The sequence below is a fragment of the Chanodichthys erythropterus genome, chromosome 1 (genome assembly GCF_024489055.1).
Source record: "Chanodichthys erythropterus isolate Z2021 chromosome 1, ASM2448905v1, whole genome shotgun sequence".
Lineage (NCBI taxonomy): Eukaryota > Metazoa > Chordata > Actinopteri > Cypriniformes > Xenocyprididae > Chanodichthys > Chanodichthys erythropterus.
This window is the reverse complement of record NC_090221.1, coordinates 19,502,014-19,524,588: the sequence shown is the minus strand read 5'-3', so window position 1 is coordinate 19,524,588 and position 22,575 is coordinate 19,502,014. Positions and strand designations below refer to the sequence as shown.

The 22,575-nt window shown below is 36.6% G+C and overlaps 1 protein-coding gene across 1 annotated transcript; it reads left to right on the top strand.

The window, feature by feature from the left end:
• Positions 1 to 15,411: 15,411 nt before the first annotated feature.
• Positions 15,412 to 21,256, top strand: mchr2b (melanin concentrating hormone receptor 2b). The gene is made up of 2 exons (XM_067389282.1): positions 15,412 to 15,967; positions 20,061 to 21,256. Exons 1-2 carry the CDS (start codon positions 15,567 to 15,569, stop codon positions 20,698 to 20,700), a joined length of 1,041 nt encoding a protein of 346 aa, XP_067245383.1. The 5' UTR covers positions 15,412 to 15,566; the 3' UTR covers positions 20,701 to 21,256.
• The last annotated feature ends 1,319 nt before the right edge of the window (positions 21,257 to 22,575 follow it).

Here is a 22,575-nt window from a genome sequence, read left to right as displayed (position 1 = left end):
CAGCAAACATAAGCAGAAGCTCAACCGAACCGGAATGATTCATCATAAAAAAGTGATCGAGTCTTTTCAGAAAACTTGGACTAAACAACTCAATTCATATGAATTAGTTTAACAATCTCTTTATGAACTTTTTGTCAAAGTGATAGTTATCTCTTGTTTCTTCTCTGTTCATTTAGTTCAGTCATCCATGTTTTCCACCTGTTTGTCTCCTAGGTTGCAGATTTGATTAGTCCAGGTGTGTCTTATTAATAAGTCTTGTTAGCTCCTCGGTTTCCTATGTATATAAGCCCTCCGTTTCTGTCTGTTCTTTATATAGGTTTGATTAATGCCTAGTGTGAGGTGGTATGTTTCTCCTTGTTGTCTCTCCAGTTTATTGTTTAAATTATTCTATTAAATGTCTCCTTCGTTGTGTGCTTTATTACAACCACCTATCATGACAAACATGAAGGTGAGTAATTAATGACAGAATTTTCATTTTTGGGTTAACTAAACATTTAATGTGAAAAACACTTAAAGTGCCTTAATATACTAAAACGGTGATATTAAAAGATCAAATTCAGTATGCACCTTAATATACAGGCAAACAGATGAACCCAGAATATGAATTCATTTAGTAACACTCTAAATGGTTATGCATTTTCTATGGAAAAAAATGCTTAACATGAAACTGGACATTGTTTATATTCTGGGTTCATCTGCTTGCCTGTACATAGTATGCATCATTAATAATGTGTATATTGAATTTGGGTTTTATATCACCGTTTTACCACATTAGTACTTACTACAAACCTTATAAAAATAACTGGTGGGCAATGGAGTAAAGCCTTGTTTTGCCCTCCAAGTGGGCGTTGGGGTGTGGCCTCACGTGAAAACTATGTAAATACTTCAATATTCCATAAATTAAGAATAGTCCACTTTAATTTCATGGTTACTTTAAATGGATTGGTTAACTAATCTGGTTAACTTAATAATAGGCTATACACAAACCTTTTTAAAAGGAAAAGTATGAATTTTGCAGCTGCCCAATGAAAGTTGATTGTAAACGGGCTATAAAGCTACAAAAATGGGTAAAAAAGCAGTCCATAGGACTCAAACGCCTGTGTCTCACCAATAATATGCAGCAAATTGAATATGCACATATTAAACTGACTGAATATTAAAATAGGCTACTTAATCTTTTGTAAAATACTGTAAATATATAGCATAACAACAAAATAATAGGCTATATCCCTTTATAAAACGCATGGAATGTTACCGATGGATTTGTTAAGTGGTCAAGTCCTTGAAGATAGGCTATATAATAACCAGTAAATGCGATGATTCGACATAAGACGCATTAAATGAAGTCATAAATTATTCTCTTCATTAATTCCCTTATTTATCCTTAATCGAGAAATCCCATTCAAATGTAGGCTACTCATACTTAATACATATCTGCAGCGCTCATCGGCCAGCAGATCCCGCACTTCATTTATATTGCAGATATGACGGCGCATTGCTCCATGCCACAGACGAGAATCTCTTCACCTCACGTGCAGCCCACAAACCACAGTTGTTTGAGCAGAGAAAATGAGCCTCTCGCCTGCTGATACACTGTGTAAATATACAGAGGGACCGACGACACGTGCAGGGCAAAGAGAGAATTAGAAATGTCACATTACATTTGGTTAAACAGGCTCATGATTTGAATGACAGGAACATGAGGTAAAATAAGAGTGCAATGGACAATGGGTTAATTGAATGTCTTCCACACAAATGGATTCCATGGCAACCAAAAGTAAATCTCGTTTAATTTAAATTAAATTACACAATAAGGAGGGAAATAGCAGGTAAATGATTTATTTATCTGAATCTGTTTGTTCTAACATAGGGCTGGGCAAACTCGGTCCTGGAGGGCCACTGTCCTGCAGAGTTTAGCTGCAACCCTGATGCAACTCACCTGTGTGTAATCCTGAAGAGCTTGATTAGCTGGTTCAGGTGTGTTTGATTAGGGTTGGAGCAAAACTCTACAGGGACAGCGGCCCTCCAGGACCGAGTTTGCACTTGTTGGAATTGTTGCAGTACCACCAAAAATCCTCTAGGTGGCACAGTGTTGACATTACAGAGTTGGTTTAGGGGAATAGGGCCTATCTGTTTTCAGGCTAAAACTACGTTGACTAAGCATGCAGAAATATATTTTTTCTTCACTCTACAACATTTAAATTCAGTTGGGAACCACTTAATGCTAAACAATAGCATAAAAGACTCACTGCTGCCCTAGTATTCACTGTGACCACTAACACTCTCCCAGGAACCAATTAAAGAGACTTATCACACTTATCTTCATACATTTTAGATTATGTCTCTGCTAATAAAGTTTCAAAAACTCGTTTCACACATTACCAAGAGACAAAACCAAATGCCTGGAGGAGTTGCCTGCAGCCTAGCTTCTACAGCTATGCAAATGAGTCCTGTTCACTTCATCCTTTGCCAAGACAGGGTGTTGAACTGTCTAAAGAGACAGTGCTTGGTCAACTGTGAAAATACTTACACATGCCAGACTTGCAGATTTAACAGATAAGTTTCAATCTCCTGGGAAGACTTCTGTTGACTTCACAATGAACTTCTGTTGGAATGGACTTGACAAAGAAAGCAGTATACCACGTTTGACGTTCATTTGTAAATAGACTAATGAAATAAAGCTCATTTAAAAGTTAAAACTGAAAGATACATCAACCATGCATGACAAATGCTCAAAGGGAAAAAGCAGCACCGACTCTTATTAAACTAAGCACAATTCTCTAATGTGCCTCTCTCAAGTGCACTAAGTGTAAAACTCACCATATGTCGGTGATAATTAATGCGTACAAAACCCGGTGTACAGCAACTTAAATTAAGCGTTACATTTTGCAAAATACAAGCTTTGTATTTGCTGTAAAGCTCTTGAGACTTTCAAACAGCTAATTCTGTGTGTACAAACCACCAAGGAAGAAATTCATCATCAGTTTTTATCTTGTCCCAAAACTCCACATACATATCTTGTATCTGCAATTTTCCGGTCAGCTGAATTCCTGACCACAGCGAGAAATTAATGACACAGTCTAGCATAACTTTGCCCACGCATTACATGCCTCGTCCCCCTGCACAAAGGCACCAGCTGAGCCAGGGTCACTAAAATCATGTGATTTAACACCTGTGCTGTGTGCAAGCCTGCTTTAAAATCAAATATTAAGTTAATATAAGCTCCACATCACATTCCACTCATGTGAGATTTGATTGTCTCTGTGTGTTCAATATGATACAGAATCGTTTCTCATCTCATTTCGCTTTGATGATTCTTGTTCAACAGATATTCTCTTGCAGGGAGGAGAGGCACTTCAGGGTTGTGTGTGTATTGACAATTACTTCTGTATTTGCACGGCATTTCTATCTGTGCAAGTGCGTCAGTCTTTTATTCTATTAAAACTGTGGAATGTTTTAGCATGTGTTGTCTACTATTGGCACGAGAGTCATTATCCGGCATAGAACACAGAGCTGTAAAAAGGTATAAACATATCTTTAGATGGGTCACCATAACAACACGAAACCCCCTAATTCGGAACCATTTTGAGCCTTAAAGGGAATGTCAGTAACAGATCTCGCCCCCATTTACTACCATAGTAGGAAAAATAAATACTATGTAATAAATATATCTTCCTTTGTGTTCAGGTGAACAAAGAAATTCATACAGGTTTGGAACAACTTGAGGGTGAGTAAATTATGACAGAATTTTCATTTGTGGGTGAACTATCCCTTTAAATGCAACTAATTACAGGTAGGGGCGTGGAGAAAGTTCTTTTTCATTGCTCGCGATAGCTGTCTGTCAGGTTGTGGGGTAGGGAAAGAATTCACCATTCTACACACTCATTACTCCAATCTGCAGCTATCTTTATCTCGAGCAGCAGAAAAATAATATCAGTGGTGTAGTTACAATATGTACCTGCATGGGCTAAGAGGATAATGCTAACTAGCTAAATCTTGAACCTAAACTGATTAACAATTAAAACAATAACAATAAAGAACTTTTGTTTAAATATATATATCATGTAAAAGAATAGTATGTTATAATGTGGAAAAAAATATTTAAAGATGCAAAATGTTTTGGCATCATTTTGTTTGTTTTCAAGTAACACTGGAGACCCTTTGACCTGCAATATTTTCACAATTCGGGTAATTATCACTGCAAGCTAAAATAGCCACATGTGTACTGGTTCATAGACTGCTCATTCCCTAATCACTGTATGCTATTATTTTTCATTGCCTTTGGACATTTTTTTATTAACATGAATGTGCAATAACATGACCCTTTAATTTACTGGCATGTGGCTTAAAGGCTTGCTGCATGCATCAAGAACTATGAAAGAAAAATTATGCAAAGAACACAGAGTTTAAAAAAGCAGTTTCTTGCTGGTGATACATAATACACATCCATAAATCTGAGCTTTCACTGATTAAATAGCCTTTGTTGAAGAGGACTGTCACAAAGCGCATTTAGCCTACATTATTTCAGTGATAATTATCACGATGATGGCGGCAAATATTTTTAGAGCCATCTAATCTGAAGCATATCAGAATGTAAATATTTCTCAGGGAGTATATGAACTGATGTAAAGCCAGCCAAGAGCCAGATATTAACCAAGATAACCATGTTTCTGGATGTTGGAGGGAGCCAGTGATAAGAAGGTTACGACCCGGGTCAGATTACTTAGAAGGACCCTTGAGCATAGCACAGTTCTGATTCATATGCATGCATCTGCATAAAATTATCATTATTTAGAAAGAAAAATGCCTTGCCTAAATATCCTAAAAATAAATCAAAGTTGTAAGTTGTTTTACAATAAATTACAACCCAAATTCCGGACATGTTGGGACCTTTTTTAAATTTGAATAAAATGAAAACTAAAAGACTTTCAAATGACACGAGCCAATATTTTATTCACAATAGAACATGGATAACATAAATGTTTAAACTGAGAAATTTTACACTTTTATCTACTAAATGAGTTCATTTCAAATTTGATGCCTGCTACAGGTCACAAAAAAGTTGGCACAGGGGCAACAAATGGCTGAAAAAGCAATTAAAGATTCAGCTGGGAGAACATCTAGCAACTAATTAAGTTAATTGATATCAGGTCTGTAACATAATTAGCTATAAAAGGGATGTCTTAAAGATGCAGAGTCTGATGGGCAGTGCTGTGAAAGAGTGCATAAAAAGATTGTGGAATACTTTAAAAAACAATGCTCCTCAACGTCAAATTGCAAAGGCTTTGCAAATCTCATCATCTACAGAACATAAAATAATCAAAAGATTCAGAGATCTCTGTGCGTAAGGGACAAGGCTGAAGACCTTTATTGGATGCCCATGGTCTTTGGGCCCTCAGACGACACTGCATCACTCATTAGCATGATTGTGTGAATGACATTATTAAATGGGCCCAGGAATACTTCCAGAAACCACTGTCTGTGAACACAATCCGCCGTGCCATCTGCAGATGCCAACTAAAGATCTATCATGCAAAAAGGAAGCCATATGTGAACATGGTCCAGAAGTGCCAGAAGTGTCATGTCCTGTGGGCCAAGGCTCATTTAAAATGGACCGTTTCAAAGTGAAAAAAAAAGGCTGTGGTCAGACGAGTCCAACTTTGACATCTTTGTTGGAAATCACGGACGCTGTGTCCTCCGGGAGAAGAGGGAGACCTTCCAGCATGTTATCAACATTCAGTTCAAAAGCCAGCATCTCTGATGGTTTGGGGGTGCAAAAGTGCATCCGGTATGGGCAGCTTGCATGTTTTGGAAGGCACTATGAATGCTGAAATGTATATAAAGGTTTTAGAGCAACATATGCTCCCCTCCAGATGACGTCTATTTCAGGGAAGACCTTGTGTATTTCAGCAGGACAGTGAAAAACCACATACTTCAGCTATTACAACAGCATGGCTTTGTCGTAGAAGAGTCCGGGTGCTGAATTGGCCTGCCTGCAGTCCAGATTTTTCACTTATAGAGAACATTTGGTGCATCACAAACTCTTCATCAGCTGGAAAACTATATCATGTAAGAATGAGACCAAATTCCAAACACCAAAACTCCAGAAACTCATAACCCCGATGCCCAGACATCTTCAAAATAAAATTTTAAAATTTCTCAGTTTAAACTTTTGTTGTTATCCATTTGTTGTTATCTATTATTGTTATGTTTTCTATTGTGAATAAAATATTGGCTCATGTCATTTGAAAGTCTTTTAGTTTAAAAAACGTCCCAACATTCCCGGAATTCAGGTTGTACAATACCCGTATACCTAAATATAAACCTAGATGATGCGACGGCAGCCATATTGCACCAGAACGCCCACCACACAGCAGCTTATTGGTGGAGAGGAGACATTATTGACCTTACTTATTAACTTAACTTGGTCTCAGTTTCCAGTGATAGTCACATGACTAGTGGCTGGTCTGTGTGACTAATTCCACAAATCTAGAAGATCTTCTGTGCATATATAAGCAGTAGGCTTTTTTAGAAATGAAAATGTATAAGCTAAAAAATAAGTAGTAGGGAGAATCAATGAATTCTGAATAATTTATATTAATTTAAGAATAATATGTAATCATATAATCAATTAAAAAGTAACTATAGTCTGTTTACAAGTATTTTAAAACATAATATAAACTAATTACTTAATCTTTGGAGTCTGATTACATAACCCAGATTATATATATATGGCTGTAGCAACTCAACTTACACCAAAGAAACACTTTTAGTGTGAAAAACACTGTATTTCTGCCCTGGTTTAACCTCATTTTAACTTTAGGTGCATGTGTGGGTTGAATATTTTCTATTTCATGCCCATTTCCCTGTGGTACAACAAAACAAATAAATCAGCAGTGGTGTTTGCAGTACAGTGACTGTTCTGTGTCATTCACTCTCATGCTCATCTCTGCTATGTGTGGATGCCTTGTTTTGGATGAAATTCGGAAATGAACTCATGCTGCATGCCTTAAGTGAGCAGGTCATAGTTGCTGCAAGCATTTCACACAAACAAATAAATTATTATGAGCAATCAGTTAGTGAACAAAACTTACTTAGTGCTGCATTTCACTTATGTTTGTTTCTGAAGCTTAATTTGCTTTTTGACAGTACTTAAACTGATATATTGTGTTTTGGATGGTGTACTGTCCCGGCGTCCCCTCTCCACCATGCTTATTAACTGATTTATTGACCACTATATCTAGCAAGAACCTGGCAAGCTGCATCTGGGTTGGTGGTAATCTAAAGGTTAAAAATTTGGCCTTGCAATAGACAAATTCCAGGATCAGGCTCTTCAATCCATACTATCATCATTGTGCCCTTAAGCGAGGCACTCAACCCTATAATAAATTTCACCAGTCAGGTTCCGGAAGTGAAAATATGGAAATTGATTTTTAGTGATAACATATAAACCTCTCAAGACAGACCAACTGTGTACTCTGAGGTTGTTAATCGATGGTACGTGCTTCTGTAGAAGCCAAAGTCGCTGTTAATACACACTACTCACACTACTCTGATAATAAACACAACTCACAGTCCCGGAGAGGGAGAGATCCAGCACTCATGAAGCATTGTGGACGATGTTACTCCTTATGCTCTCAAACCTGGCAAGGCAAGTTTATATAGCTCAATTCCTACACAGGTAATTCAAAGTGTTTTATATAAAAATCATATTCTTATATAGAAGTCATAAAAAAGTTTCAAAGAAATAATAATAAATTAAAATAATAATAAACTCCAAACTATTTAAATATAATAAAAATCAGAATATTTTGCAATAAACTTCAAATATACTATATTTTAATATATAATTCAATGGCTATAAATCAATTCCTTTCTTTTGTAGTTGGTTTTCATGTGATTTTGCCTTTGAAATGCTTTGTGGGCTGAATAGTTTTTGAAGAATAGGAATGCGAATAGGAAAACCTCTAGAACAAAGTATATGTGTACTTTTAATTTGGATAAAAAGCATCTTCTATATGACAATTGAATGACTCTGTGCGTGTGTGTGTGTGTGTGTGTGTGTGTGTGTGTGTACTTGTTTTTGTGAAATATCAGGACATAAATGTGTATAATGACATGGGTATGACATAGGTATTACAAAAAAAGGTGAAATATGAGGACATTCAGCATGTCCCCACTTTTCAAAAGGCTTATAAATCACACAGAATGAGTTTTTGTGAGAAAGTAAAAGTGTGCACAGTTTCCTGTGATGGTTAGGTTTAGGGTTAGGGGTAGTGTAGGGGGATAGTAAATACGGTTTGTACAGTATAAAAACCATTATGTCTATGGAATGTCCCCACATTTCACAAAAACAAACGTGTGTGTGTGTGTGTGTGTGTGTGTGTGTGTGTGTGTGTGTGTGTGTGTGTGTGTGTGTGTGTGTGTGTGTGTGTGTGTGTGTGTGTGTGTTTGTGTGTTTGTGGACGGTGAACAGGTTCAAAGATTTTTCTCAGTGTTACTGCATTTGTTTCATAAACTTTAATGTGAAAGCACAAATCCTGTCAGATCGTATTATTCAAATTTTCATCAGTACTACCACAATTAAATTGATTAAACTTGGCTACAGCAAACCATGCGATTGAATCAATAAAATTAAATAATGCTGGCCCATGACTCACTTTATATTCTCTGAATATCCTTTGACATCTTGATTAGTGGTTGTACAGGCACCTTCCTCCTCTCTCTTAATTATAAAAATCACACCTGAGATGAAAACCAGCTCAAACATGGTATCTTAAGTCCACTGAAAGACAAAATTATAGAATTACCATTTCATAATGTCTTTTTGACAGAATAGGCTAATCGTGTGAGTTTGTGTAGCTTGCGAAGAGTCAATGAAAGCACAGATCTTCAGTAGCAATGTAAGAAACTTGGGCTTATCCGTTTATCAATGGCAGTGACCATAGGCAGTGGTTCTCAACCACATTCCTGGAGGCCCACCAACACTGCACATTTTGCAAGTCTCCTATGTCTGACACACCCATTTTAGATCTTTGAATCACTACTAATGAGCTGATAACCCTAATCAGGTATGTTTAATTGAGGAGACATGCAAAATGTGCAGTGTTGGTGGGCCTCCAGGAATGTGGTTGAGAACCACTGCCATAGAGTGAGATTATTCTGTTGTGTAGATTCATACTGTCTTCTTAAGTTAAATTCTGTGTTAAAGGTACAATTTGTGATATTTTTTTCCGCTAGAGGTCGCTAGAAGCCTATTCAAAACAAAGGCGTAGTTTGATGACGCCAAGTTTTAGAGCGGAAACTTGGGACATGTGGTCTCCATCTCAATGGACGGTGCAAAAGAATAGGGATTGGAGTCTGGAAGAACTCATGTTCGTGGATGCGATTATTAACGTTACTGTAGTATGAAGCAGAGCAGGACCGAGTGTTGCGGGAGCTGAACGAGGAGCTGGAGCGATTGATCAACACACGCCTTACGACCAGCGGGACTTTTATTATGACACAGCCGTCGGCGCCGCTTCCGCTTTTCCAGTCATGAGTTTACGGGAGCTGTCCTTGTCGACAGAACCAGCGGCAGATGGTAAACAGTAATTATGTTCCATAAATAAGTAACACAATCCACCATAAAACGTGCAAGAAGTAAATAAGGAACTGCTTGAAGCAAGCTAGTGGTTTGCTGGACGCTAGACACTACTTCCGCATTTGTAACTGACGTCACCGTGTCACCGTTTAGAATGGGAATTTTCTCATGATTTACAAGTAGTTGAAAACATTAGAGATATTGTTAGTAATCAGCTGGACAAAATATATAACACTAGCCTAGTGGTTTTTGGATATTTTACTGGAAAAATTTTACATATTGTACCTTTAAGTTTCTTTTAGTCAGATAGGAGTGTTTGTTTACCTACTTTACTAATTTCGGCTACGAAGGCTACAGGAAGTAGCCGAAACTAGTAAAGCAGGTAAACAAACACTCCTATCTGACTAAAAGAAACTTAACACAGAGTGAGATTATTGTTGAATTATAATGTGAAATTCATCACCAACATTCCATTGATTTCCCAGGGATGATGAAACAAAGATAAATGGTGTCATGTTCTAACGTCATGACTCAAGGGGAACCATGTTTACAATCACATTTACATATACTCTATGTGTAAGCAGCCATTCAAAGCCGCACAAATTTTTTAGAAAATGCAAAAATGGCACCTATACACTACTAATGAACAGGGACAGACACCATGAAAAATAATACAATTATTAATAAAGATTGTACAGAGTAAACTATGGTAATGTTTGCATTGCTGATATGTTCTTACTATTCCATACAATCCCTACATAAGATCTTTTTTAAATGATTCAAGAGACACTATACAGTACAATTTCTCTCTTCTTTTTTTCTCACGGATCAATATTTACCACCTCAGCTGTTCATTAAAATAGAAGATGAAGCACGTCAGGCTAAAGAAACATTTTAAAACGTTGAGGTTCACTATCGAGTTCAACTAAAACAGCTTATATTAATCAAAACTGACGACCTCACTGACAAGAAAGCGGGAGAAGTATGTTTACCCCAACTACCTGTGTGTGGATTGTGATATAGGTTTGTGTTCAGAATACTGACTGACTGCTACACTTCAGCGCCCTCTGCTGGCCATTAATGTTTTCATTCAGAATAGCTTTGTCTCAAAGCTACTTAACCATTTTGGGCTTGATTTGCGTCAAGAAAACATGAGGGTTTGGAGATCGAGATGAGTAGTCTTGAAACACAGATTGCTATCTTGCCAAACATCTCCCAGTACTACAAGACATCATATGATCTTTGTTGGCATGTGACCACAAAGTAAAACAGCCATACTGTCTATTTCATCTCCACCCCCTTTCCTTTTGGCCATTTATCTTAGTGCCATGTCCATGTTTTCTCTGTTATCTTTTTGAATTTGTTTTTGAGCCGATTTAGAGAAATATTTGCCTGAAAGCATGCATTCCTTAGTGCTTTCAGGGGGATATCTGGATATCAACCAGGAATCTTGCTGTTTATGTTACATAATCATCAGGGACTGACTGAATATTGCAATAAAACATGTGACACAAAATGGAATGCAAATTGCACACTGTTTTAATTGCTTCGGAGATAAAAGACTGTATCAAAAACAATATGAACACAAGGAGTTTTCAGTTCTGCAGGAACACAGAAGTAAACGAAGTGATCTACTTATGCTGATTAATATGAATGAGGACATGCATTATTAACATGAATGAATCCACATGTATCAACATTTGCAAATTACCTTTCATAATCAGCAGACTTAGAAAAGAGAAGCATGAACCAACTGTGAAGTAATGAGTCTCAACAAATTGGCAGCTGAGCAGAAGATTTTGACGAGTTTTCCATAATTACGCTGCTCCTTGAACGAAGCCTTCACCTTCTCCTTGAAACTCATTGATTTTAATTATTTATTTCAGGGCGCAATAATTCCAAGGTCAATGCTGACCTTGCCACAATGATTAAATTTAATTATACAAGGCCATAACAGTGGTTTACAGGCAAAGTAGATAGAAAGCCAGAGCATCATTACATTATATGTTAAGACTCTTAAATTGCAAAGCTATTCAAATCATTCAATCGGAGTGTTATACTTGTGTATTTCATTTTCTGTAAAACATTTAATTGTGGGAGGGACAATGAAACATTTACCTGAATTTTTGCTTCTGAACTTTCATTTTCCCACTATAATTAGTTTGAGATCAATAATATATACATTATATTTTGCATTACATTATATAAGTGTCCAAATACTTAATGTAAATGGTAGAAGAGAATAAACATGGTAGTACCTAATATATAGCATACAGTATAGGAATATGATTGTATATTGCTCTTTTCCAGGCTGAGACCATGACTAAAGATGTCAGAGTGACTGAAGATCATTTGGTCACCCATCCAAATCACGAGACATGCAATCAACCTCAAGCTAAAGCCAACGTAACCATTAAATGTGCTTCAGCCAGTTTAATTTTATGGAGACATAAACATAAACATGCTCTCTCTCACTCACACACACACACACACATACACACGCATTGTTCCCTCAGATTCCACACATTGTAGTTTTAATTATCTCTTTGTGAAAAATGAAGTGTGAAAACTGTGACATTTGAACAGTTTTGAGGTTGATATGGTGGATTTATGACAGCAGTAAATGAACGTGTGCAGAGAGAGTGAATGAGTGTGGGAGAGAGTTGTGATGTGTGAGAAGATCATGAGCACCTTTATTTTCTCTGGTGGAGTAAAAGAGATTCAAGGCCCTGTAAACTTTACAATAACACTGCGGGAATGTGCTCTCTCTCATAATAAAAGAATTGTACGTTTCAGTTACAATTGTTGTATATATGCTTGTGCTCAAGGGGGCATTTATTTGATAAAAAAAAAAATGTAAAAACTGTAATACCTTGATTTGGTGCTCAAAAACATTTCTTAATATTATCAATGTTTAATATTTATGGAAACCATGATACACTACCATTCAAAAGTTTGAGGTAAGAAAGACTAATAATTAATTGATAAATGCTATTATTCTTAAAACATTAGTCCACTTTTAAATAAACTTTTCCTGATAATTTACTCACCCCCATGTCATCCAAGATGTCCATGTCTTTTTTTCTTCAGTCGAAAAGAAATGAAAGTTTTTGATGAAAACATTCCAGGATTATTCTCCTTATAGTGGACTTCAATGGGCACCAAACAGTTGAAGGTCAAAATTAGTTTCAGTGCAGCTTCAAATTGTTCTACACGATCCCAGATGAAAAATAAGGGTCTTATCTAGTGAAACCATCGCTCATTTTCTGAAAAAATTTGAAAATTATTTAAGTTTTAACCATAAGCTCATCTTGACTTGAACTAGCTCTCTTCTTCTTCTCTATTAGAATTCCAGCAGTGTAGACACTGCTAAGTGTATTACTGCCCTCCACAGGTCAAGTTTTGAACTAATTGTCATATGCAATATGCTCAATAGTATATAACAATTAGTTCAAACTTTGACCTGTGGAGGGCAGTAATACACTTAGCAGTGTCTACACTGCTGGAATTCAAATAGAGAAGAAGAAGAGAGCTAGTTCAAGATGAGCTTATGGTTAAAACTTAAATAATTTTCTTTTCTTTTTTCAGAAAATGAGCGATGGTTTCACTAGATAAGACCCTTATTCCTCATCTGGGATCGTGTAGAACGCTTTGAAGCTGCACTGAAACTAATTTTGACCTTCAACTGTTTGGTGCCCATTGAAGTCCACTATAAGGAGAATAATCCTGGAATGTTTTCATCAAAAACTTTAATTTCTTTTCGACTAAAGAATGAAAGACATGGACATCTTGGATGACATGGGGGTGAGTAAATTATCAGGAAAAGTTTATTTAAAAGTGGACTAATCCTTTAAATTGACGAAATGTGACAGTAAAGACATTTCTAATATTGCAAAAGATTTCTGATCCTGATTCACGAGTTCACCCTTACAAATAAGTCAGATAAATTAATTGGTAAACGTATTTGGCGTGCTGTCTGGGGAGAGGGCTCCGAGCTTGGTATTGGCCCGAACACAGAGTATCTCAGAGTATGAAATCTGAGAGGGTTTTTTAACCTTCATTGAAAGCAATGAAATTACCATTCAATGTTTTATAAGTAGTAAAAACATTGTCAAAATAGTCGACATGACTACAGTGTTTCAACCTTAATATTATGAAGCAACAAGAATGCTTTTTGTCAGTCTGTTTCGCAGTTGCTGCACACGCATGCCTCGTGCTGCTCACGTGAACAGGTGTCAGCCAATACTGAGCCACTGTTTGGACGTAGAACCTGGAAGTGCTGCAACGAAAATAGTGTAGCAGAATGACAGGGGAGAGATGAATTTGTTGAATGAAGTCGTTACTTTTGTTTTGTTTCTGAGCACAAAAAGTATTCTCGTGACTTCATAGCATTAAGGTTGAACCACTTTGATCACGTAGACTATTTTAACGATGTTTTCACTACTTTTCAGGACATTTCATTGCTTTCAATGGAGGATAAAAAAACCTCTGTGTTCCGAATTCGTGTTATGAAGATGAACGAAGGTCTTACGGGTGTGGAACAACATTAGGGTGAGTAATTAATGACACAATTTTCATTTTTGGGTGAACTAACCCTTTAATAATTGAGCACCAAGGATCACGTGACACTGAAGACTGGAGTAATGATGCTGAAAATTCAGGAATAAATTACATTTTAAAATATATTAAATTAAAAAATCTTTTTTTTTTAATATTGTAGTATTTCACAATATTACTGTTTTACTGTATTTTCTTTCTTGAATAAATACAGCCTTGATGAGCATAACAGATTTATTTAAAATATATTTAAAAATTGTAAATATACCAAAAAAGTGTATATAATTATAATATTGTGAATACGCATTCAATAAAACTATTATACCCACTCAGACCATCTCTAAACTGGACTGCTACATTGCTCTTTTGCATGCACAATTACACATCTCATTTGTAGCACTGTGTGGATAAAAATCAATAAATGTATACAATAAAGTTTTTTGGTATAAACTTTTCTCATCAATATCCTTTCTGTTCTATCACAGTGCTGGTAGAGGATGAGCACCTTAAGTTGATTTTTTTTTTAATCATTGGAGAAGTTTCTAATCTTCAAAAGACATGCTCTGTTCTCTCCTGAAAAGTGTTCCCTTAAAAAATCTAGACAAGATGATGGAGTGCCTGTTTTTACAGGAATGCAGTGGTGCCGATACTTGATTAAGAATGTGTGTTGGGGAGATAAGACTTTAGTTTTAAAGTGTGCACAAATTAATATGTTACACTTTACCTGTTACAAGAACATAATCAATAGAAGGGCTGGGCAGAAAAATCAATTTAACAACTAATCTACCCAACACAATGAACAGTGATAATGCCCAGCTTATCTGAATATAATAACATCCATTAGTGTCTTAAACAGTAGAGCATGGTGCTTGCAGCACCTAGTCGTGAAATTATAAAATGTATAGGTAAAGTAACTTTGAATAAAAGCATCTGCGAATATATAACAGGTCTAATAAGACGTGCATGCAACAGGTTCACATAGCGTGTAAAGAAATTGATTGTGACCACTGGAGTTTGCTCTTGCTGTTAAGGACTGTGCATAAAAGAGTCATCAAATAATGTTCTATATTGAGTGTGATGGGTGAGCTTGGAGAGAGGGCTCTAAAAGGGTGGAGACACGCGCATCTCTTCAAAGAGCTACTGGAAGAGACAGACGCGCACAATACGCACAGAAGCTCCTGCTTTTGGGCACTTATATGTACTAAAACAATATCTCAAGAGACTGAGGCATCGGCGAACTGAATGAAAAACAAAGCAGATGAAAACGGGACGACAACTGACACCCGAGGGAGACTTTTTACAACTTTAAACTGTTTGAATATGAAGTAGGACGCTGCGTAAAAGCTTGCGTAATCGTTTGCAGACCAGACTAAGACTACACATTTTCATATTTATTTATTCTTTTTAAAGCAAAAAGTTTTGTAAGATGAACACCTCGGATATTTTTTGCGATTCCGAATTTGCAAATTCGTCCAACTTTTCGTGTGTGAACCGAACCGTCCCGTCGTACAGCATCATTGACATCGCGTCTTTCATGCACATATTCCCCACTATCTACGGCATCCTTTGTTCAGTTGGAGTTCTGGCCAATAGTTTGGTCATCTACGCTGTGGCATCATGCAAGAAGAAGATGGTCTCTGATATTTACGTTCTGAATCTGGCCATTGCAGACCTGCTGTTCTTGCTGGTGATGCCGTTCAACATCCATCAGCTGGTCAGGGACAGACAGTGGGTGTTTGGGCACTTCATGTGCAAAGCTGTGGTGGTGGTGGACGTCAGTAACCAGTTTACAACAGTGGGGATAGTGACTGTGCTCTGCATTGACAGGTGAGAGTTGCATGCATTTGGGAGAGTACCAGAATATTTATTTATGTTAGCCTACTGTTGGTCACACTTTGTTAACCTCTCTTGCAAAGTAGGCCTGACGATACTTGAACGTGTTGTTCTACATAAATGATACACAACCATACTGAAAACACGAATAAAAAAAAACGACGACGACAACAAACGTTTGTCTAATAAGTAGGCTAACTAGATAAAAACGTTTGAGGTGTGTAATTGAAGGGCTAGTTCACTCAAAAATTAAAATAATGTACTTTTTGTGCGCCAAATTTTATTTTTATTTTTTTTTAAATAACGGCTTTTCAACAATATCTAGTGATGGCCGATTTCAAAACATTGCTTTACGAATCTTTTGTTTCGAATCAGTTCGGATCGCGTATCAAACAGCTGAAATCACGTGACTTTGGCGCTCCCAACCACTGATTCGAAAAAAAAGTTTCGTAAAGCTTCGAAGCTTCATGAAGCAGTGTTTTGAAATCGGCCATCACTAGATATTGTTGAAAAGTTGTGGGTTTTTCTTTTGTTTTTTTTTTGTTTTTTGGCGCACAAAAAAGTATTCTCGTCGCATTATAATATTAAGGTAGAACCACTGAACTCACATGAACTGTTTTAAATATGTTTTGAGTACCTTTCTGGATCTTGAGAGGTTCATTTACATTACTGGCAATAGAGGATTTCATCAAAAATTTCATCAAAAATACCGTAATTTGTGTTCAGAAGATGAATGAAGGTCTTACGGTTGTAGAACAACATGAGGGTGAGTAATAAATGACATAACTTTCATTTTTGGGTGAACTAACTCTTTTAACGTTGTAGAACAAAACATCCAAGTATCATGAACTTAGATTTACCACAGACCTTATATTACCTACTCATAAATTGAAACACTTAATTATAAAAACCAATAGGAAAATCTTGAGGGAACCACTGGCGGTTTAGTCATCCCTGTACCACTATGAACTCAACTATTTCTCATTATTTTAATACAGTAGTTTTTAATAGATATATTTAATTTTTTTGTTTGATTTACAGTTATTATAAAAACTGAAAATGTAATGTTTTGCATTGTGTGTGAAATAATAGGCTTCGTTTTTTTTTTTGTAAAATATAATTTAATCATTTCTTTTGTGACTTCTGACCTGGACGTGTTCTTGACAGGTTTCTTTCAGTTAAGATAATATTAAATATGCTTACACTATCAGCTTAGAGGTCAAAAGGATAGAATTCTCTAATTACAACTCTAATTACAGAGCATAGAGCATTTTCACCAAATTATATGAAATTACAGCCCTGCTCTTCGTCACTGTTAATCAACTGAATGTATGCAAAAAAAAAGAAAGAAAAAGAAATCAATGCAACTCTCAAGGGTGTGATCCACGCTACATGACCTTGAATAAGCAAACTGCATCCATCATTTTTGTATCCTAAGTCTGCAAGTCTGTATACTTCAGCAATAAACAGTGTGTGACTTTGAAAAGCCCTCTTACTTAGCCTATATTTATGGCACAGAAAAGCACTTTAGCACACAATATCTCACTACATACAAAAGGTCCTCATAAAATATAAAGTGCAGAGGAGAGTTTTTGCTTAGTTGTGAGTGTCAAAGACATATGAACCCCCCGGAAAGCCTCTGCATGATTAGATGATAAAGCTCCTCTATAACACTTTTTCATATAGTGCCGTTGCTGTTTTCCCAAAGGTTTTTTACTGGTCACATGCTTGGAGATACTTAGATAAAGTATCTTAGCTGCACATTTTCATTATGTTTTGCAAAGCAATATAATCCCAAATTCTTTTTAAAGAGCAGCACTGCTACTACTGTGAGCAATACATTATACATGGAGCCAGACACAAGGAATTGCAAGGGGGAAAAACAAATATTGTCTGACTAGAGTAAGAGAGCTGTTATACTTGATGAAAAATGAAGCTGATGTGTTTGGACTGTACTCGAGAAAAGTGTACACATCTGTTGATTTTGTACTCAAGCTTTTATCTGATTTTAGGATACAAACAGAGCAAATGCATTTCTTAGAAATCTGTCACTTGCTGTGCTGTTTTGCTGCTCTAGTAGCATGTGACCGGTTTGCTTTCTGAGAGTCAAGACAAGTCAGCTACATATTGCTACAAAGCTGCCTTAAAAAAATGACTTGTACCCTCAGTGAGTAAGACAAAGACAGCTGTGGCAGATGAATACTCTTTTTTTTTCAAGCAAGAATGTATTAAATTGATCAAAAGTGACATTTAAAATGGTACAAAATATGTCTGTTTTAAATAATCAAATAATTCTGAAAAAAAGTATCATGATTTCCACAAAAATATTAAGCTGCTAACTGTTTTCAACATTGGGAATAAGAAAAATTACCTTGAGCATCAAATCAGCATATTAGAATGATTCTGATGGATCATGTGACACTGAAATTGGCTGCTGAAAATTCAGCTATGCCATCACAGGAATAAATTACATTTTAAAATATATTAAAATGGAAAATGATTATTTTAAACTGTATCTCACAATATTACAGTTTTACTTCATTTTTTATTTAATATGCAGCCTTGATGAGTATATCGGACATTTTTCAAAAACTCTTACCAACCGAAAAGTTTTGAAAGTTGGTAGTGTACATATGCCAAAAATTAAGCTACATTATATGTATCATTTAATTTACATGTTTATGTATCAATCTTATTTAATAATGTGTTATTTAAATGTAGGCTAGCTATATGCACTGGAATCCACCAGGAAAATGGATGGATGCAGTTAGTAGGTTAGTTTTAAAATTTGGACAAAACAAGAACTCAGATTCTTTACTGAATCATCTTTACTGAAAGCTTCAGATTATTCAAATGTGAAGTTCTTTATATGATATAGTTTCAACATCTCTCTGTTGTATAATAATAGCCCTGCACTTGAGCATTTTATAAAGTTTACTCCTGAAAAAAAAAAAGTGAATTTACTGATGGAGTCACATATGAAAGAAATTAGATTTCTTTAAAGCGTTAGTTCAGCCAAAAATGAAATTTCTGTCTTTAAGTACTCACCCTCATGTTGTCCCAAACCTGTAAGACCTTCGTTCTAAGATATTTTGATGAAATCCAAGGGTTTCTGAAGTACACACAGGCAGCAATGTCATTGCTCCTTTTGAGGTCCAGAAAGGTAGTTAAAGACATCATTAAAATTGTTAACGTGACTACAGTGGTTCAATCTTAATGTTATGAAGCAATGAGAATACTTATTGTGCACAAAAACAAAACAAAAATAACAACTTTATTTAACAGTTTGAACTGTTGTCATACACAGTTGGCGTAGTGAACGCAGTTCAGCACTTCCGTGTTCTACACCAGAATGCCGACTCATTATTGGTCGGCTCCTGCATCAGCATCACACGCATGATCAGCATCAGCCAACAATTAGCTGGCGTTCGGACATAAACACAGAAGCGCTGAACTGCGTTCACTACATCAACTGTGTATGACAACAGTTCAAACAGTCAAATTAGGTCGTTATTTTTGTTTTTGCGCACAAAAAGTATTCTCGTCGCTTCATAACATTAAGGTTGAACCACTGTAATTTTTAATGATGTCTTTACTTTCTGGACCTCAAAAGGTGCAATGGCGTTGTTGCTTATGTGTGCTTCAGAAACCCTTGGATTTCATCAAAATATCTTAATTTGTGTTCCGAAGATGAACAAAGGGTGAGTACTTAAAGACAGAAATTTCATTTTAGGGTGAACTAACCCTTTAATATCTCAGTTGTTTATCCTAAAAAGTGAGTTCAAATGGTGATCAAATTACTCTTGCGAAAGTCTCCAGCTTTTCCCTGGACAAAAAGATCATAATAATCAAACAAACACACTTACTCTATAGAGTACATTGAAGACATCTAAGATTTGCCCAGATACTATTGTCTGCAAAGACAAAATGCAAGGCCAAATTATCTGAGCTACCATAAAAGCTATAAAGTCTCATTCAAACTGTTTTTATTTGTATTTCACCAAAATAACTGAGTTCATGAGTTATGAAAACAGCAACCTCTGAGTTTGGATGACATTAATAATTTTGAACGATTTTTTTTCCCCAGGTACGTTGCAATTGTACATCCTACATCTGAAAAGAGAACCATTCAGTGGACCATCGTCATCAACATTATGGTGTGGGTGGGCAGCTTCCTTCTGAGCATCCCAGTCATGATATACGCTAAAGTCATCTCCAAAAAGAACATGGACATCTGTATGATTGACCTGGATGGGCCACAAGATATGTACTGGTACACGCTCTACCAGTCCATGCTGGGTTTCATTGTCCCCCTGATTATAATAAGTACATTTTACACTCTCACTTTGTACCACGTGTTCCGCTCCATCCGGCGGGTCAAACGCAAGCAGTCGGTGTGGGCCAAACGGGCCACTAAGACAGTTCTGATGGTGATCGGCCTGTTCCTGGTCTGCTGGTCTCCCTACCATGTCATCCAGGTGATCAACCTTAGCATCTATCACCCCACCACCGCCTTTGTGTACGCGTACAACATCAGCATCTGCTTAAGTTACTCACACAGCTGCATCAACCCCCTCATGCTGCTGATATTCGCCCAGAACTACCGCGATCGCCTCTGCCATCACAAAGAGCTACGGTCCCAGATCAGCTCATCCAAGACCACCGTCAAAACCGACGGAGGGTCTAGCGTCAGCCCGGACACCAGTCACCGTTGCACTGTCATCTAACGCCTGCCGAACTTCGCCCGACGTGCTATCTGAGGAAAACTTCAAGAAGGCCTGCAATGCAACACTTGATGCACGGGTGTCAATTGCATGGTAGACTGTTTCTCAAAGGGGAAAACTAAAATTAAACGCCACAGTGAACTTTCAGGAGGCATGAAGGAGTGAATCAGCACTCGACTATATGTTTGTGGTTTGTCATACTCTGAAAAAAAGTGATTATTATGTTTTCAGTGTTTACTGTTAATTTATCTATTATTTGTTGTATAGTGTTAATTTATGAGTAGTGTTCACCCAAAAACTAAAGTTCTGTCATCACGAGTCACGTTCTGTATGACATTTTGTGCTGTGAAACACAAGGAAAAAGGTTAAAACTTTTTCCAAGCAATTACAAAGAATAGAGTCTGAGGCTTGGGAACAAACTGAAATTTAAGTGAATATCACTGATAATTCCCGTTCAGTGAACCGTTACAACACTGTAAAACCGAACAGTGAAATTAATTCAATTAAATGAGTTTGTTTCACTCAAATAATAATGAAAGTTCATTGTACTTAAAGGGATAGTTCACCCAAAAATGAAAATTTGATGTTTATCTGCTTACCCCCAGTGCATCCAAGATGTAGGTGACTTTTTTTCTTCAGTAGAACACAAATTATGATTTTTAACTGCAACCACTGCCCTCTGTCAGTCAAATAATAGCAGTAGATGGGAACTTCAACTATAACAGTAAATAAAACTTGCTTAGACAAATCCAAATTAAAACCTGCGGCTCGTGACTACACATTAATGTCCTAAGAGACGAAACGATCGGTTTGTGCGAGAAACCGAACATTATTTATATAATTTTTACCTCTAATACACCACTATGTCCAACTTCGTTCAGCTTCCTGTTAGTGAGGTCAAAAAACGCGTTGTGATGACAGAAGTGATGTCTCGCCCATATACTTCAATGAGCGCGAGACATCACTTCTGTTGTCAGAGCGCGATCAGACCTTAGTCTGACATAGTGGTTGGACATAGTGGTGTATTAGAGGTAAAAAATGATATAAATACTGTTCGGTTTCTCGCACAAACCGATCGTTTCGTCTCTTAGGACATTAATGTGTAGTCACGAGCCGCAGGTTTTAATTTGGATTTGTCTATGGAAGTTTTTTCGACTCTTATTGTTCAAGTTCCCAATCACTCCTATTATTTGACTGACAGACGGCAGCGGTTGCAGTTAAAAATCATAATTTGCGTTCGACTGAAGAAAAAAAGTAATCTACATCTTGGATGCACTGGGGGTAAGCAGATAAACATCAAATTTTCATTTTTGGGTGAACTATCCCTTTAATAGGAAAAAGTTGCATGAACTCAAAATTTCATTGTAGTAAGCTGAACTTAATATGAGTGAGTTGAGCTGCAGCAGATTTCTAATTCCCAGCATGCTTTGCGTCAGACCATATAAATAACTGTTGAAATTAAGTGTTATTTTGACTGTTTTTGCACAGGATTAACATATTGAGATATAAGTTAATGTTTAATGTTGTGTTATTTTGGGATTCGGGGGGTTCTGTTATGTTAGTTTTGTAGGGTTACCACTGTGGAGTTACCAAGAGTAGAGCCTGTGGTTAGGTTGAGGATGAGCTGCAAAACATTTAAGACCACATATGTTGTTTGATTACATATATGCAAGTATGTAATGACAGTCTCTCTGATAATTATAATAGCATGTGTTATTTGCTATGTAACATTTAACCAAGATCTGAATGTGATGTTTATGTAAATTAACTGTATGTAATTAACATTATGATGAGTTGGGAAAGGGATGCTGGTGACGGGATTGTTATTGAGAGACACCTGTGCACCACACTGGCCTTGATCCGCTTCCATGGCTCTCA

Bases quoted from the DNA above. Each gene is read 5' to 3' on its own strand.
- mchr2b (XM_067389282.1), top strand. From the start codon at position 15,567: ATGAACACCTCGGATATTTTTTGCGATTCCGAATTTGCAAATTCGTCC. The intron at 15,968-20,060 runs GTGAGAGTTGCA...TTTTTTCCCCAG, and splicing joins ACTGTGCTCTGCATTGACAG to GTACGTTGCAATTGTACATC.